Source organism: Apis laboriosa, unplaced genomic scaffold, assembly GCF_014066325.1.
Source record: "Apis laboriosa isolate Shangri-la unplaced genomic scaffold, ASM1406632v1 scaffold56_cov145, whole genome shotgun sequence".
Classification (NCBI taxonomy): domain Eukaryota; kingdom Metazoa; phylum Arthropoda; class Insecta; order Hymenoptera; family Apidae; genus Apis; species Apis laboriosa.
The window spans coordinates 458,123-473,953 of NW_025223765.1; the positions used below are offsets into that span (position 1 = coordinate 458,123).

A 15,831-nucleotide genomic window follows, 5' to 3' on the forward strand; every position below is an offset into this window, starting at 1 on the left:
GTTCTCGAGTTCGATAGCTTCCGACGACACTAGAGGTGTGCGAGAATCCGAAAATCTCGGGTACCCGATACTCGGTTCGGTTCGGGTCAGATCGGGTCGGCTCGGGTTCTCGAAAGTATCACGTGACACGTAAATATCAAGATTCTCGAGATCTCGAGAATTCGAATCGTGTTTCGAGACGATCTTTGTCGAACACTCACTCGGTTGTTTGTAAACACTTCCAATTCACAATTGTATTTGACAATACTCATCCCGAAATACGATTACGAACAAAATTAATATTTCTTTTGAAGACAAATAGACAAATCATGAAAAAATAAAATATCTTTTGTTATAGAAATGGAAAATTTTATAAAAATAAATATTTATAAAGAATAAAGAAATCAAATGAACAATAAAAACTTTTTGCATTTTTATTAAAAATGCAAATAAATATATTATGTAAAATTAAAATTATTTCTTGTGAAAATTCTTTAATTTCTTCGCTTGTATTTGAATCATAATGTAACAATACAATGCTATTTTGGCGATTAAACTATAATTTGAGTAGTATAAAATATAATCGATGATATATAATATATACGTTATTGTAATTAATAATTATAAAATTATTGGTTTTTTAAATAATCTAGCTCATAGTATTTGCTATGTTCATTACAATCGATTTAAATTTACAGCAGCATTTAATTTGCGTTTGCTTTCAAAATAAAATTCCACCGTTAAAAAGTTAAACTTCTTCTATTGAACGATGCACTCGACGAATGTGTACCATGCAAATAATTTCACCCTTGTATTTCTTAATTCCAGTAATTATAGATTTCCTAGTATTATATTTTTTTGTCAACTCTACATCACTCTCACCACTTTCTAATTTCTTAAGTATTTTCGATTTCATTTATATCCAATGTTAATTTCAAATTGCTGTGCCAAAGAAAACGTCTATATTGTTGCAAGTATAGAAATATATACAAATAAAGTTCGGATAATAGAAAAGAATTTAAGTTAATGAATGTTCGAACAATCGAGATCGAATTTTTCGAAAATCCAATTCTGGCCTGACATTTTCGAATTCTCTCGATATATTTAGACGAGAAAGTGATCATCGACGAGCTGCCATTCACGAACTCTGGCAAATTGCGGGTTTTGTTACCCGCACCGGAAGTGGACCGACTTTTCATCGAGTGCTGCAGAATAGCAAGTATATACGGTCGAAAACGCTTGCAGGGTATTTCTTGATCACGTGGAAGAGAAAAGCGCGCGTGTGTGTGTGTGTGAGAAAGAGAGAGAGAGAAACGACGATGCTAGATGCACGGATAAGAAAAGCACCGGTTAATAGTGGTGGAAGGTAGAGGCTGAAGAACGTGCAATAGAGGAAGTGGTTGCGGACGAAGAGGAAATTGTGACTTATAGCATCCTTCCTGAACAGTGGATCTAAGTACGTGCGAACTGAAACCTTCTTCTTTATCACGTATATGTATACTAGTGTGAAACGAACGAATTGAAATTTTCTGATTATTTTTTTCATAATGTAAGAAAAAAATTTATCTTTGATCTTCACAATTTAGATGATATTTGAGAAATTAAAGAAATTATAATTTTTTTATTTTCTTTTATGTATGCTCCTAAATTTATTTTTTAATTCTTATTTGACATTATAAATTGATATGTTAAAATGTTTATAATATAAATTTGTAAATTAAAAATTCTTGTAAAATGATATTTTTCTTTGATCTAATTTGAATTTCTTCATTCAAAATTATTTTTATTTATTTAGTGAAAACAGAAATTATATTATTATAAATTATTGAACAAAAATATATAAAATCAATTGATTTTATAAATTCGTATTCGGTAATTTATAATAACGTAACTTTTTTTAAATAAATAATATATTTTGCCATGTAAAAATTATTATTAAATGATTGGCAATATATTATAAAATTTATTGATCAAATTCAGATTTTAATAGTTTTATATAAAATATTACTATGAAACGTAATTTTTATTTGCTTTTTCATCCTCTGCCAACTTGTACCATCTGTATTAAAATATATTTATCAATATATATTTATTCTTATCTTTTTGTTAAAGTAAATCAATAAAAGAAATTTAAAAAAAATTTTTATACTTGTACATCATTATAGTTATTATAACATTTACACATTAATTAATTAGATCAAATTACATTTCGTATTATTTAATAATATTATTCGTATGATCATTCATATAAGAATTTCATAGCATGAAAATGTTCATTAAAAATAGTATAAGCAAATATATTCTGTAATTATATTTTTGAATCAGAAATCTTATTTATTACACTCTCAAATTTTACAATATAAATAAGATATTACTTATATAGAGTAATTTTTAAATTTACAAATATCGCAAACTTAACGCGAAGATTTTCCACGAATTTTCCACGTTAACTGTTACACAAGAGTTCTTAAACATAAAGAATAACAACTTACTTCCAAGATTTGAATATCGAACAAACTGCAAAAAAAACTTCTGCGTCATTTCTCTGGCTGACGTTAAGCACTCTAAACGATCTAAATGTTCAAACAGCGCGTAAAAAATTCCATAACACGAATAAATAATAATCTGTCACGAAAGTAGCCTAATGTTTATGTACACACACAGAATACCGAAACGATGTTCTAGGTGCATAAAAAGTCGATGAGATGTAACCAACCTTGACCAATCGAGATAGAGACCGATTTTTCATGAAATAGCGGATAACGAATTCCTTTGGAAGAAGGAAAATCGTGATTCATGCAAATGTGGCTATACGTATCGTTATGTCACAATATTTTATTCGTGCAAATGCAAATTGGAAATTTTGTATTGTACATTGCTAGGCAGTCGGAAAAATATATAGTCTAACGAGATAAGCCAACTTACACAATATACAGTCGAGTCACACGTATTCTTATAATTGGCTGAGCCATTAACTACCACCGATATATGTCAATGTGTGTTACGTTTAGAAGACCGGCCATATCTTCAAAGTGCCAACTTACCAGCAAGGTACATATTTCAATCTTTGTGAAAAATGTGTAAATAAGTTGATGTGACTTAAAAATATCAATAGTTGTTTGATTTATGAAATTTGTAAATGTTTAAATATAATATAATACATAATAAATAAGATATTAATATATTTGTCGATTTTAATGGTCAAAATAAACAGAAAAATGTTGGTTAAGGCCTTATTGAGTTACAGATATTTTAAGTTAGTATTAGATAAAATAGGAGGATGGAGATAGAGTGAGACAGCTTTATCTCTGTCATATCCTCTTATTTTCTTTCCGTCTTCTTTCATCTAATGCAAATTTCAATTTATAATAAGCGAAATATATCATAATTAATATTTTTATGTATCAATTTTTCTATTTTTTTTTAGCTTTTAGAATCAATTTTTCAAAGATATCCCGATATCACGAATATGTTAATAACATAATATTATAATATATATACATAATATAAATAATAACATTTAAAAAAAATTGTTTATAACTTTGAAAATTTTATTAAAATCCATTTTTGCTAAATCTTTTTTTCAACATTTATCGAATATTATTAAAAATTCACAAATTCTTTTTTTTTTTCTTTAATCAATTTCTTATTATTATTCTATCTTATTTAATAGTACACAGTCATCATCATTATATAAATATTTTATGTAATACCATATTCATTTTATTTACAAAAAAATATTTCTCCATTTATGTTAAATAAATTAAACAATCTGTACTTTACTGTAACAAACAACAAATAATATAATTTAAGTAAAGTTATCAATTATTATTCAGTTATTATTCACGTTCTAACGTTCACGAAATTAATTAGAAATTAATTACATTAACTTGGAAATCGTCGCCTCTATTTCTTTAATTCTAAATCAAATTAAATTCAATGATCTAACTGATTGATCGATAAATAAAAATATATGGAAAAAATACGACACGGCACTTAGTTAAATTGGCTTCGGCATTGATTATTGGTTGTACCATATACGGAGAAGCTTTCTATATGGTTAAATGCCATTTTCTCCGACTGGGAACCGTTATCTCAATGACAATTTATCCTCCCGTTTACGATGGTATTATTATTAATTCACCGTCCAGCAGATTCTCAAATATGTACTTTCTATAAAAAAAAAAAAAAAAAAAAAAAATTCGAAAAGGAATTCAAGTATAGTAGCAATCAAATTTCGAATAATAAAATGATAAAAACCAATAACTAATGAATAATTATTTTATTATATTATTATGATGTTTAATAAAAATTAGGATTCATCAGAATCGCACGAAAAAATTAAAAAATAATTATAAAATATTGGCTTGAATTTATTATAAAAATATGAAATTTAACTTTTCAGAAGATAAATGAATGGCTTCTTGTATGGTTCAATTATTTTATTTAAAAATTAAATTGCATTTTTAATAGAAAACTAAAAATATATTCTAAAAGTCAACGCTTCGCGGCTAGAATTTAAATGAAAATTGAAATTACTAGGGGTCACTAGCGCTGCAAGTTTACTTTCGTCGAAGAAAAGGTGAAGCGTGATAATCAATTTGTACACGAAACCAAGATAAATAAAATTCACCTTGAAAATTACGGAGAAAAAATTTTTAATGGAAAAAAAAAAAAAGTCAATTCCTGAACAGCTGCTGCTCAAATAAAAATTACTAGAGTTGATAGCAGATTTCGACGAAAAGGAGGTCAAGCACGATAATCGATTGGAAAATCGAAGATTTGTATAAAGACGAAATCAAGATAAATAAAATTCACTTATAGTCAGAGATTATCGAGAAGAAATTAATTGCACACGTATTAACAACGAATAATCACACGATTAAGAATGAATAATAAAATTAATTAATACGAGTAAGTCTTAAGAATTATTGAATGCATTCATCGATATTTAATCATCGTCAAAGTGAATCAACTAGATAACATTATTTCCAATTAATAAATGTTTACACGCATACATAATATATATATATATATAAAAAAAAAAAATAATAATAATAATAGAGAAAAAAAATGAAAAGTAGAAAAACGAGAAAAAAACTCAAAGAGAAATTTTATATTTTTTAATAGTTATATTTAGAATTCGTATTCTAATTGCAAATTTCTCGCCGAATCGAGAATGTAATTTCTAACAAATATAATGTGCAATGTTCGTGATAATAATTTCATTACGAAACATAGCCGCGAATCAGAAGTGTTTCGAGCTAATTTAAAATAAACTTTGTAATTATATTGCTTTTCTCGATTTTATTAAGAGTAATCGAATTTTATAAAAATATGAAATATTGACAATTTGATATAAAATTTATCTAATCAATTGTGTGCATTATTTTTGCGTTATCTTTTAAGTATTAGATTTTTCATTACTATAAAAAAGAATATTTAATTCTGAATATATTTTTATTTCTTCAGTTTCTTTAAAAGATTTTTTTATAAATAGAATTTTTCAATGTATAATAATAATTTTTCAATTATGTCCACATAATATTGAACAATAGTATTGTTAAGAAAAAAGATCTTAAGAAACAAGTAAAAATCAAATAAGATAAAATTTAGTGAGGTTAAATTAAATTGTAATGATTTTTATCACAGTATTCAAAATTTATTATATAAATATTATTCAAATATGAAAGAAGATAATAACAATAAAAAAGATATAAACAGAGTTTTTTTTTATATTTGATGCTAAATAGCAGTAAAATATAATATTTTCTCAAAAAGAATGACTAAAGCACTTATTATCTTCAATAAAAAATAAAGAAAGCAGTAACTGCATTAAAAATATTGCTTCTTAAGAACGTTAGAAAGATTAAGGTTTTCAAAATTTACATCTCAAATCATATAATAATTATATTTGTTTCACAACTGGCAAAAATTAAAATATGTGAAAAAATATCTTAACCTGATATTTTATTAAGAAAATATAGTGTATTAAACACAAATGTTATTTGTTTAAAATCTTTTTCAACAATTAAAATTTTATTAAGAACAAATCAAATTTGAAAGAAATGGTTATTACTATTTTTCATAATAAAAATGAAAGATTAATAAAAGAATTATATAATGCAACAATATCAATTTAAAACCTGTACCATTTTCATAACAAATAATGCTCTAGATATTAATCTTTGCGGTTCTACGTCCAGCATGACTGAACATATTATTCTATTATAGTAAGTCCAATGTCCAGTCTACCTAGACAACGGTTTTATTTCGGTGAATCTTATGTTTAGACCAAATAGATTATACGTTCCGTTATTCGTGATACAACAGAGGATGATTTATCATGAAAAAAAAAAAAAAAAAATTCTTTTGAGTTGAAACTTTTTTTTTTGTTTTTAAGTAAAACAAATGAAAGTGAAATTGATTAATTGCCAATTAAATACGAATATAAATATCTACAAAAGCTAACATTACAAAACTAAGTAGAAGATATGGAAGAAACATTTTCTTAAATTAATTTTTGAGAAAATTAAACGACTTTTTGATCGAAAATATTTAATTTTAATTTTCTCACCATTCATACCCAATCTTCAAATTTGATTTACATAAAAACGAAGCCTCAAAAACGAACAAATTTTATTCTCTCTTTTCTGCTTACTTTTTTTTATGAGAAATCACTTTCTCTCCAATTATATCAAAAATAACGGAACACCCTCTGTATATTCAAATTACATTATCAAACTGTAATACAACATTCATATCTATTTTATTTATACTAAATAATTAAAAAACCTCAGAGAATTAATAAATTAAAAACTAATAAATTAAAAAAAAAAAAAAATGGAATCCTACCTTGAAGACCTCCGAGAAGAAGCCAGCGCCGATCTTCTCCATATAAAAATCGTCCAATCGGTTCAACGAGGCGACCGCATGCCTCAACGCCTGACAGGAAGCGCCCGTCCTCCTCTTCGTGCTCGTATCCTGATACGCATCACCGGGGCACACGTTCAGGTTGCAAATATTGCTCTCCATTTCGGTGGGCCGCCACGGATCACGGCACTTCTCCCTGTAATTCCTCGGCGAGGACAACTGCAGCTCCGTAGGAAGATCCTGGGGCAAACAGGAAACGCAGCTCTGCTGCAACGCGTCACCGTTAGACTTCATCCAATCCTTGGCAGGCGTCGACGTGGCAAAATCTCCCCTGCAGTTTCTTTGCTCGCAGGTGGCGGAGGTTGCCGAGGCGACCATGTCCACAATGTCGTTCTCGTTCGCGTGATACTTGGACTTCTGGCAGGGCTCGTCGGTCGACTGGATCACAGAAATGGCGGTGTAGTCCATGGACGAGTTGGCCGCCTCGTCGTTGGAATCGGAAGACCTGCTGCCAGACTTGGCCCCCGCAACTTGGCCACCCACGCTCCTCTGCGAAACAGACTTTCCAGGCAAATGTTGCTCCTTACCGGTGAGAAACTCGCGGCTCGGACCAGCGTGTTTCTTCACCAGCTTCGAGGAATCCCTCGGGCTACCCGCGGCGTTGTCCACGTTCAGATTGCTCAGGCTGGTGGAGCACAGCACCCTTTGCGACTTCGTGGCCGGTGCGCAATTACTCGATTTCCCGAAGTTGGCGCAATTGGAGTTGGACGAGCACTTGTGGCTCTTCAATCCCGCCTGGCCTCTTCCGTGGCCGGCCTCCTTGTATTTGGAGCAATTCTTGGCGCACCCGCTCGCCTCGCTTCTGCCGGCTCTGTTCACCTCGAACGACGATTGGGAAGAAAGATTGGACGAGGTCGGTTGGGAGTGATGGTCGACACCCCAAGCCTTCGACTTATCGTCCGACGGTTGCTCGAAACCGGTGCACTCGGTGGCCGATCTTCTGGCCTTCTTGTCGTCCACGGCGAGGTGACACTCGGACGACGTGCACATCTCCTTGCATCTCCTGACTTTGGGTTTATTATCCTCGGATAATAACTCGGGGGTCTCCTTGGGCCACCAGGACTTCGACTTGTCCTCGGAATACTCGTTCGAGGATCCTTCCTTCGCCCTCTTAGGCTTCGACTTGTCGTCCAAGGTGATGCAGGGTGGTGGCTCCAATATCACGGAGGCGTTGCAATTCTCCTTCGATCTCCACAGTTTTTGTTTATCCTCCATTCCCGTGGAAGGCGCCTCCGAGACCACGGGTACGTTTTCCTTGGGCCTCCAAGGTTTCGACTTTTCGTCGGTGAGGATGGGCGGGGCCTCGTCGACCGAGAAACAAGGAAGGCAAGTGGTAGCCGTCGGCCTGGCGCACGATTTGCCGGGTGCCCCATCGTTCGCAGGTGGCCCTGGTGTGTTCGAGGGTGGCACCTTGCCGAACATTTTCGCCGTTATTGCGGGAAGATTGAGCAGCTTGAGTCGGGACGGAGGGTCGCCGTCTCTGCGCGCCGCATTACACGGATTGTATCAGTCTTGTGGCTGGCCTCTGTGTTGTACGCTCGGTGCGTTGGGTTCAAAGGAACCTGGCCGCCGACACTCGACCAGGAAGACACTCGAGGCGACGAGCTGCGTCCTCGAGGCGATGGCCCGGCATCTCAGGATCAGATGATCGGTTCAGGGAGTTCGATGACTGTTGCAAGTGTTGTACGAGGGATCACATTTAAGAATTTTAACGTTTGAGCTGTTCGTACACGCGGAGTCTCTGTTTTGGCAGTGGGTGGGTCACGCGTCAAATGTACCACTAGGACATGGTCCTAGCACGGGACGCAGTGCGACAAGGCGTCGATGAACTCGAGGAGCACGTGGAACATCCGCAACGACGGAAGTTGGCACATCTCTCTTCTCCTCTTCGAGCGTTCTCGAAATACGGAAGGAGACTTTAAGCTTTTCTGGAAAAGAAATATGTATGTTATAAAAATTATTTTTTTCTAATTTTTGGAATTTTTTGAAATTTTTTAATGTTTCGATTGCTGCTGCGAGATCTTTGGTTGCTGTGAAATTTCATTTCTTCGAATTCCACTTGTATTTTAATCTGAATTTTCTTTTCTTATTATCCGAACTGTTATTCCTGCTTATGTAAACGTCTTTATGATAGAATTAAAAATGTGAAATGTATTTTTGATACAAAATAAATAAAAAATTTAGAAATTATTATTTATTTATAGTTTTTAAAACTGTTTCTAAATTTTTAATATTTAATATTATGTATTTTAGAAAAAATGAATTGTAAATTGTTCTGACAAATTTATGTAAATGGACTTCTAATACATGTATTCGTTTCATAAGACGTTTCATAAATTTGTTCTTAACTAATATACAAGTGTGTTTTTTCTAAGTAAAATATCCTTTAAGAAAAAAATATTAGAAAAAAGTGTTTTTATAAAAGTTTATTTTTATAAATTTTGTTTGTGTAAGAGGAATATTACGTAATAATATCAAAAATAATAAATTATTTTGTCCAAAAATTATTAATATGTAATTTAAACTTATTATATAAAATACAAGAATAAAGTGATATCTATTGTTTTACATTTTTTTTGTCTTTCATATGATAAATCTTATAAATTTATTCTATTCCGTTATATTTAGATAAAAATCTATATAAGGAGGACATTCTGTATAAAATTAAATATTTCAATTTTCAATTTCAGAATTTCGTCATAGCGTTAAATTTTCTTGATTCAAATAGAGATAAGTCAAAATATGATGAAACGATAGCCAAGTATTAAATCGTTCACTAAGTTTTATAGGTCACTTATAAATAATGATACACTACATTGAACTTATATTTCACATTATAATATTTCTCAAAAGTTAATCAGTTATAACAAAATAACAAATTTTGTAATATATCAATGTTCGATGATGTGCTGTTAAAATTATTAACAAAACGAAATAAATTATAAGTATAAAAATTCATTTTCTATTCAATCTATTCTCCAAACACTACATTTTTAATTATCACTTATTTAATATAACAAAAAGTGGCAAAAAAATCTTATGAAAATAAGTAAAATTTAATTCCTGTTAAAATAATTCGAATAAATCAATTAATTGATGCATAGATGTTATTTAAATTAAAAAAAAATTAAAATGAAATTATTTTAATAAATATTATAAAATAAAAAATCAACAAAATATAGTGAATCCAATATTTGTTAATAAAACGCTCAAAGTTTTTTAATTACAAAAAATTTATTATAATAAAAGGAAATAATGATTTATTGAATTAACCTTTCTGATATTTCAACGATGCATCATACAGAATTAAAATCTAAAAGAATTCTTCACATTAGATAGAGTAAGCGAGCATATAAATAGGAAAATTATTTCTAACTAATTCTTTTAATTGATTCAACTAATTCATGAAAAGTTTCATTTCTATTCTTTTATATAATACAGAATTAAAATATACCATATATATCCATCAAATTACGATTATTCTTACACCTTTTATACAGATATAAATTAAAGACTTTCTCTATTTATATATTCTCAGTGTACATACTTCCGTATAGAGTCAATGTAGCATGATGGTTCATGAATATTATAAATAGTAAAATTATTGAAATCTCTTTTTGTTGAAATATCTTTTTAACAATATACAAGAAAGCTTGTTAAAAGAATAGACAAGAGAAATAGTGAAAATTTTGGCGGTATGCATGCGGCGTTCCATTCTAATGTATATGCCAAGTTCTCAAGACCCGGGAATGCGGACAGATTTGTTAAATAACGCGGATATATGTATGCAGGTTGGCCGAGTATACGCAGTGATACATTAGACAGCGCGCACGGCAATTTGATTTACAAAGCAGTGCTACTTCTTATTCCACCAGTTGCGGCAGATGACTGTTTTCACACGCGAGAATCGCAATTTATGATAAAAGTACCAAGCGCAATTACGAGAGACTTATTATGTTTAATTGGTAGAATGTTGTCGCGGACTGATGCGTTTTTAGACAGCGGAAAGTCTTTTCTGTTGAGATCAAATATTTTGTTCCAATTTTAAAAAATTTTATCATTTAAATTTCATAAATCTTTGTTGTAAATTTCTGTTGAAATAATATTTAAATAAGAAATAAGAAAGACTTGACACTCTATTCAAATAAAAGATTCTCTTGCATTTTTCGTTACATCTTTAGTACTTGATTATAGAAATATAAATTACAATAAAATAAATTATTTGCAAAAATATAAAAATAAAAAATTCGATATATTATGTTTTGAAAACATAGAAAAACAATAATCGAAATAACATACCTGCAAAATTAAGATTGATGTATCCAGTGATTTCCTTTTTATGCTTTATGAAGATATTACGTCCTTCGTGTCAAAAATTCTGGGACAAGTCCTTGGAGAATACACGAGAACACATAAACGAAAACCGGGAAAAGCGCGCTCAGTGTTGCTGTCAGTGACAACACACTCGAGATAATACATTCGATCGCGAAAGTGGCATGAAACTCACTGGGTCTGTTGGCAACGTGACGTTAAGTTGATTTTAGAAGACCTTGAACCACGTGAGGGAATTCGAGCTCGCAGAAGAACAAGACGTCAAATACTGTCGGCAAACACGGACGAGACGGGAGGCATGACCGAACGGCATCCGCACGCTGTCACTTTTGTTTACTGTCCGAAGGCGAACATCGGTTCGAGGGAATCATGCGACTCCGACACGACTCGACGTTGATCGATGATGTTCGATTGCATATCGTGCGATCTCGATCTGCGATTCTTCCTGTTACTAGCGCGATTTTTTTAATCTACCACTCTGAACGATCGGTGGGTCGAGTAAACAGTGGGACACCACGCACATCCGATTTGAATTTTTTCGATAGACCGTCCACCTTGGAGTCACAATTATACACCACCATACGCACTATGCACGAGCGAACACCACACTTCTTGTTACGTGGATTGCTGTACACTGGATTTTCGTGAACGATAATGTTGTGCAAATTTTTCTTCGCGAGATTCTGAAAGAGACCGATTCACCGACAACGCCAGACGGCGGCCATTACAGAAATGAACTGCTCCGCCGCACGCCGTCTATCGGCGATAGCCGACGTTACCCCCACTACCTTTCTACTAATGAATCGAATGTAAAGACGGCACGCGTCTTTCGAATGTGCGCATCCTAAACGCGGAATTTTTTATTCTCCTCTTCTATACTTAAATTCGAACAAAACACGCAAGGTGTGGAATGAATATTAAGCAGAAAAGATTCATCGTATAGAATCAAAGACACGAATCTTTCTATTCTTTAGCAAACAATAGGAAAACTTTATTTTAAGTTCTTTGAAAAAAAAAGTATTTTCTATTATCTTTTAAAAAAAGAATTCTTAGAAACATTTCTTATTTATCGCGTGAATATAACATTTTATTTAATTTCACACAAAAATAATATTATTATTATGTTAATAGTTAGTATGAGAGAACGATATTACCATGAAAATAAGAATAGAGAAATTGTATCACTTGTTCAATGAAAATTCTATGAAACAACGATTTCACTGCACGAAATAATTTATGAGAATTTCCATTCCGACTTTACCGCCACGATCTCTTCTCTATGATGCCGAACAACTAGTTTTTGCGAAGCAGAATGAAAGTGTGAGAATTCTCATATGCATACAAATACACCTTTCACTGTCTTTCAACAATTTTCGGTTTCTCACATAACTACTTAAATTTCTCATTTTATTGTCAACGACGCAGAACAAATAACTTGACACATAATTTCATGAATTTTATGTGATCAAATTATTATCAATTGTCATTCTAATTTTTGAATTTTTTTTTATTTATTTTTCTTAAAATCAAATATAAATTTTATGAATTTTATGAATTTATTCATGAGTTTTTAATAAATTAGCAATATTAAAAAATAATTATATACATACATATAAATTAAAATTAACATCAGAATTTGTAATTTTCAAAAAACGAATCAAATACAAATGAATGTTTGCATGCAGTGCATGCAAGTATTCAATACATACTGTATACTCTTATGTTTACCAGCCTGATTCTTTCCTAACCTATCTTTTAGTTAATAGTTACACGTGATATATTAAAATATATTTTGGTTTTTTAATTTATTATTATTGTATATGAATATTGAAAATTAATATAAAAAATTTATAAAAATGGCGAAATTTTGTCTAAGTAAGTTAAATTATTATTAATTAATCAATTAATACAATTTATAACGTTCGTTGAAAGTTTTGTTTATCCTAAATTTTTTTTAAAAATATTTTTTTTCTATAATTAATTATTTTTATAGTTTTATTTATTATATTTATTATATTATATTATATTATATTATATTATATTATTATATTATTATATTATTATATTATTTATTATATTATATATATATTTGTTTTATTTGTTACTTATGTCATTTATTATAGAGAAACCGAGCAAACGAATGCCAGCTCGAAAAAGATATAAAATTGAGAAAAAAGTTCGAGAACACAATAGGAAATTAAGAAAAGAAGCAAAGAAACATCCTAAAAGTAAATATTATAACTGTATATTTGAATTATTATAGTTATAGATATTAATGATTTTTTGTTGTTTTATAGACAAACCAAAAATAATTGAAGTTCCAAATCAATGTCCTTTTAAAGAAGATATTCTTAAAGAAGTAGAAGCTATGAGAAAACAACACGAAGAAGAGAAACAAAAGCAACGTGAAGCTGCACGTCAAAAAAAACAAGAAGAACTTGCTAAAACAGGTTTGCAAGGATTAGTTTCAGCTGCAGAGAATAAACAACAGCAACATCAAGAGATGGAAATAGATACTCCACATGAAAAAATAAAAGATGCTTTAACTAAAGAGGAAAATTCATTAAAAGCTTATTACAAAGAATTCAAAAAAGTTTTAGATGCAGCTGATGTTATTCTTGAAGTTGTTGATGCTAGAGATCCTTTAGGAACTAGATGTAAACAGGTATATTAAATATATTATAAATATTAGATAAATATATTACAAATATAAGATATCTTAAATAAAGATAACTTATAGGTTGAAGAAGCTGTACAATCTGCAAAAGGAAATAAAAGATTGGTAATAGTTTTAAATAAAGCAGATTTAGTACCCAGAGAAAATTTAGATCAATGGTTAAGATACTTACGTAGTAGTTTACCGGCTGTAGCATTTAAAGCTTCTACTCAAGACCAAGCTAAGAGATTGGGTAGAAGAAAATTAGGGAAAAAAACTGAAAAGATGATACAAAGTGGAACTTGTTTTGGTGCTGAATTATTGTTGTCATTGCTTGCAAATTATTGTAGAAATGTTGGAAATGTTAAAACTAGCATTAGAGTTGGAGTTGTTGGACTTCCAAATGTTGGCAAATCAAGTGTTATTAATTCTTTAAAACGTAGTAGAGCATGTAATGTGGGAAGTACTCCAGGTATTTAGATTATAAGATTATAAGATTTTTTTATTTTATGATGTATATTTATATTTTTCTTATAATTTTTAATTTTTTTATTTTAAGGAGTAACAAAAGCTATGCAAGCAGTGCAATTAGATTCTAAAATAAAATTATTAGATTCTCCAGGTATAGTTTTTGCTAATCCTGGAGATAATTCAGATGAATCTTCAGTAGCTTTAAAAAATGCAGTAAAAATTCAATCCCTAAAAGATCCATACACACCTGCAACTGCTATTTTGAAAAGAGTTTCTAAACCACAAATAATGGAAATGTATAATATAACAGAATATTCAACACCTGATGAATTTTTTGCTTTAAAAGCTACCAGAATGGGAAAATTCAGAAAAGGTGGAATACCTGATACAATAGCAGCAGCTCGCAGTATTTTGGAAGATTGGAATTCTGGAAAAATTAGGTATTTATAAAACATTGTATTTTATAGATTATCAAATATAATAAACTTGTACTATTTTCTTAGATATTATACTGTTCCTCCAGAACAACCGGATTGTCACGTATCCGCAGAAATAGTTAGCCAAATCAGTAAAGAATTCGATATTGAAAGTTTTGCTGCAGAAGAAAAAATGATGCTTGATAATTTCGAAGAAGAATCTTCAAAAAAACAGACTATTGATTCATTATTAATTGAAAGTTCTGGACCAGTTCTATCTGCTATGGAGGTTGAATTGCAAAAGCAAGCAGTAAGTTAACTTACACATATTTACATATAAAATATATACATAATTCTTATTAAGATAATTATATCGTAATAATAATTTTTATAGCAAATTAAAATTCAGAATAAACAGAAAAAACAAATGGAAAAATCAAAAAAGAAAATGGATGAAACAAGAAAAAAGAAAACAGATCCCCTTTTTGAAATTGAAGGTAATCAGAAATTAAATAAAATGAATAAATTGCGATTTAAAAAAGAAAAGAAAGAACAAGCTAGAAAAGGTAAGAACATTTTTTTTTTTTTTAGAAAAAAAAACATATTTCTTCAATATATATTTTGCTTTATTGTTTGAATTTTATAGAAAAAGCAGCTACCAAGTTGGCGGGCCAACTCGAAGAATTCAACATCTCAGCATCTGATGATTATGATTTTAATACAGATTTTGTAGAAAAATAAATATTGTAAACATGTTTATTTAAGATTTATGTGTAAATAATTGACATGAAGCAATGAAAGAATTTTTTATAGAAACAATTTTTTAATAATAATCTTTTAATTACTCTAAAATTAGAGTATGTGATACAAATATTTCAAAATAATCAAAGAAAAATTATTAAATTATTAAAAAAATTATTATTAAAAAATATGCTAAAGCAAAAACTTATTGATAAATAAAAAAAGTGTCCAAAAGACCAATTATGATTTTTAAAATTGGATATTATTTTTTTTTTATTAAATTTTATTTTAACTCTAATGATT

At 30.0% G+C, this 15,831-nt stretch overlaps 2 protein-coding genes across 2 annotated transcripts in view; one reads left to right on the top strand and one right to left on the bottom strand.

Moving 5' to 3' along the window:
- Positions 1–12,153, bottom strand: part of LOC122717706 — a 60,698-nt gene extending 48,545 nt beyond the window's left edge. Inside the window, exons 1-2 of the mRNA XM_043942020.1 lie at positions 11,212–12,153; positions 6,835–8,840 (exon numbers count right to left, since the gene is read on the bottom strand). Of these exons, the coding sequence (XP_043797955.1) occupies positions 6,835–8,334 (1,500 nt within the window). The 5' untranslated portion in view covers positions 8,335–8,840; positions 11,212–12,153. The remainder of the gene's footprint in view (positions 1–6,834; positions 8,841–11,211) is intronic.
- Positions 12,154–13,057: 904 nt separating this feature from the next.
- Positions 13,058–15,639, top strand: LOC122717688 (guanine nucleotide-binding protein-like 3 homolog). Its single transcript, XM_043941973.1, has 8 exons — positions 13,058–13,119; positions 13,368–13,472; positions 13,542–13,909; positions 13,985–14,372; positions 14,460–14,811; positions 14,875–15,097; positions 15,182–15,353; positions 15,434–15,639. The coding sequence occupies exons 1-8, from the start codon at positions 13,101–13,103 to the stop codon at positions 15,526–15,528; spliced, it is 1,722 nt and encodes a 573-aa protein (XP_043797908.1). The 5' UTR covers positions 13,058–13,100; the 3' UTR covers positions 15,529–15,639.
- The last annotated feature ends 192 nt before the right edge of the window (positions 15,640–15,831 follow it).

Excerpts from the sequence above, each read along its gene's own strand:
- LOC122717688 (XM_043941973.1), top strand. Across the intron at positions 14,373-14,459 it reads TAATGTGGGAAGTACTCCAG|GAGTAACAAAAGCTATGCAA; the intron begins GTATTTAGATTA and ends TTTTATTTTAAG. Across the intron at positions 15,098-15,181 it reads TTGAATTGCAAAAGCAAGCA|CAAATTAAAATTCAGAATAA; the intron begins GTAAGTTAACTT and ends TAATTTTTATAG.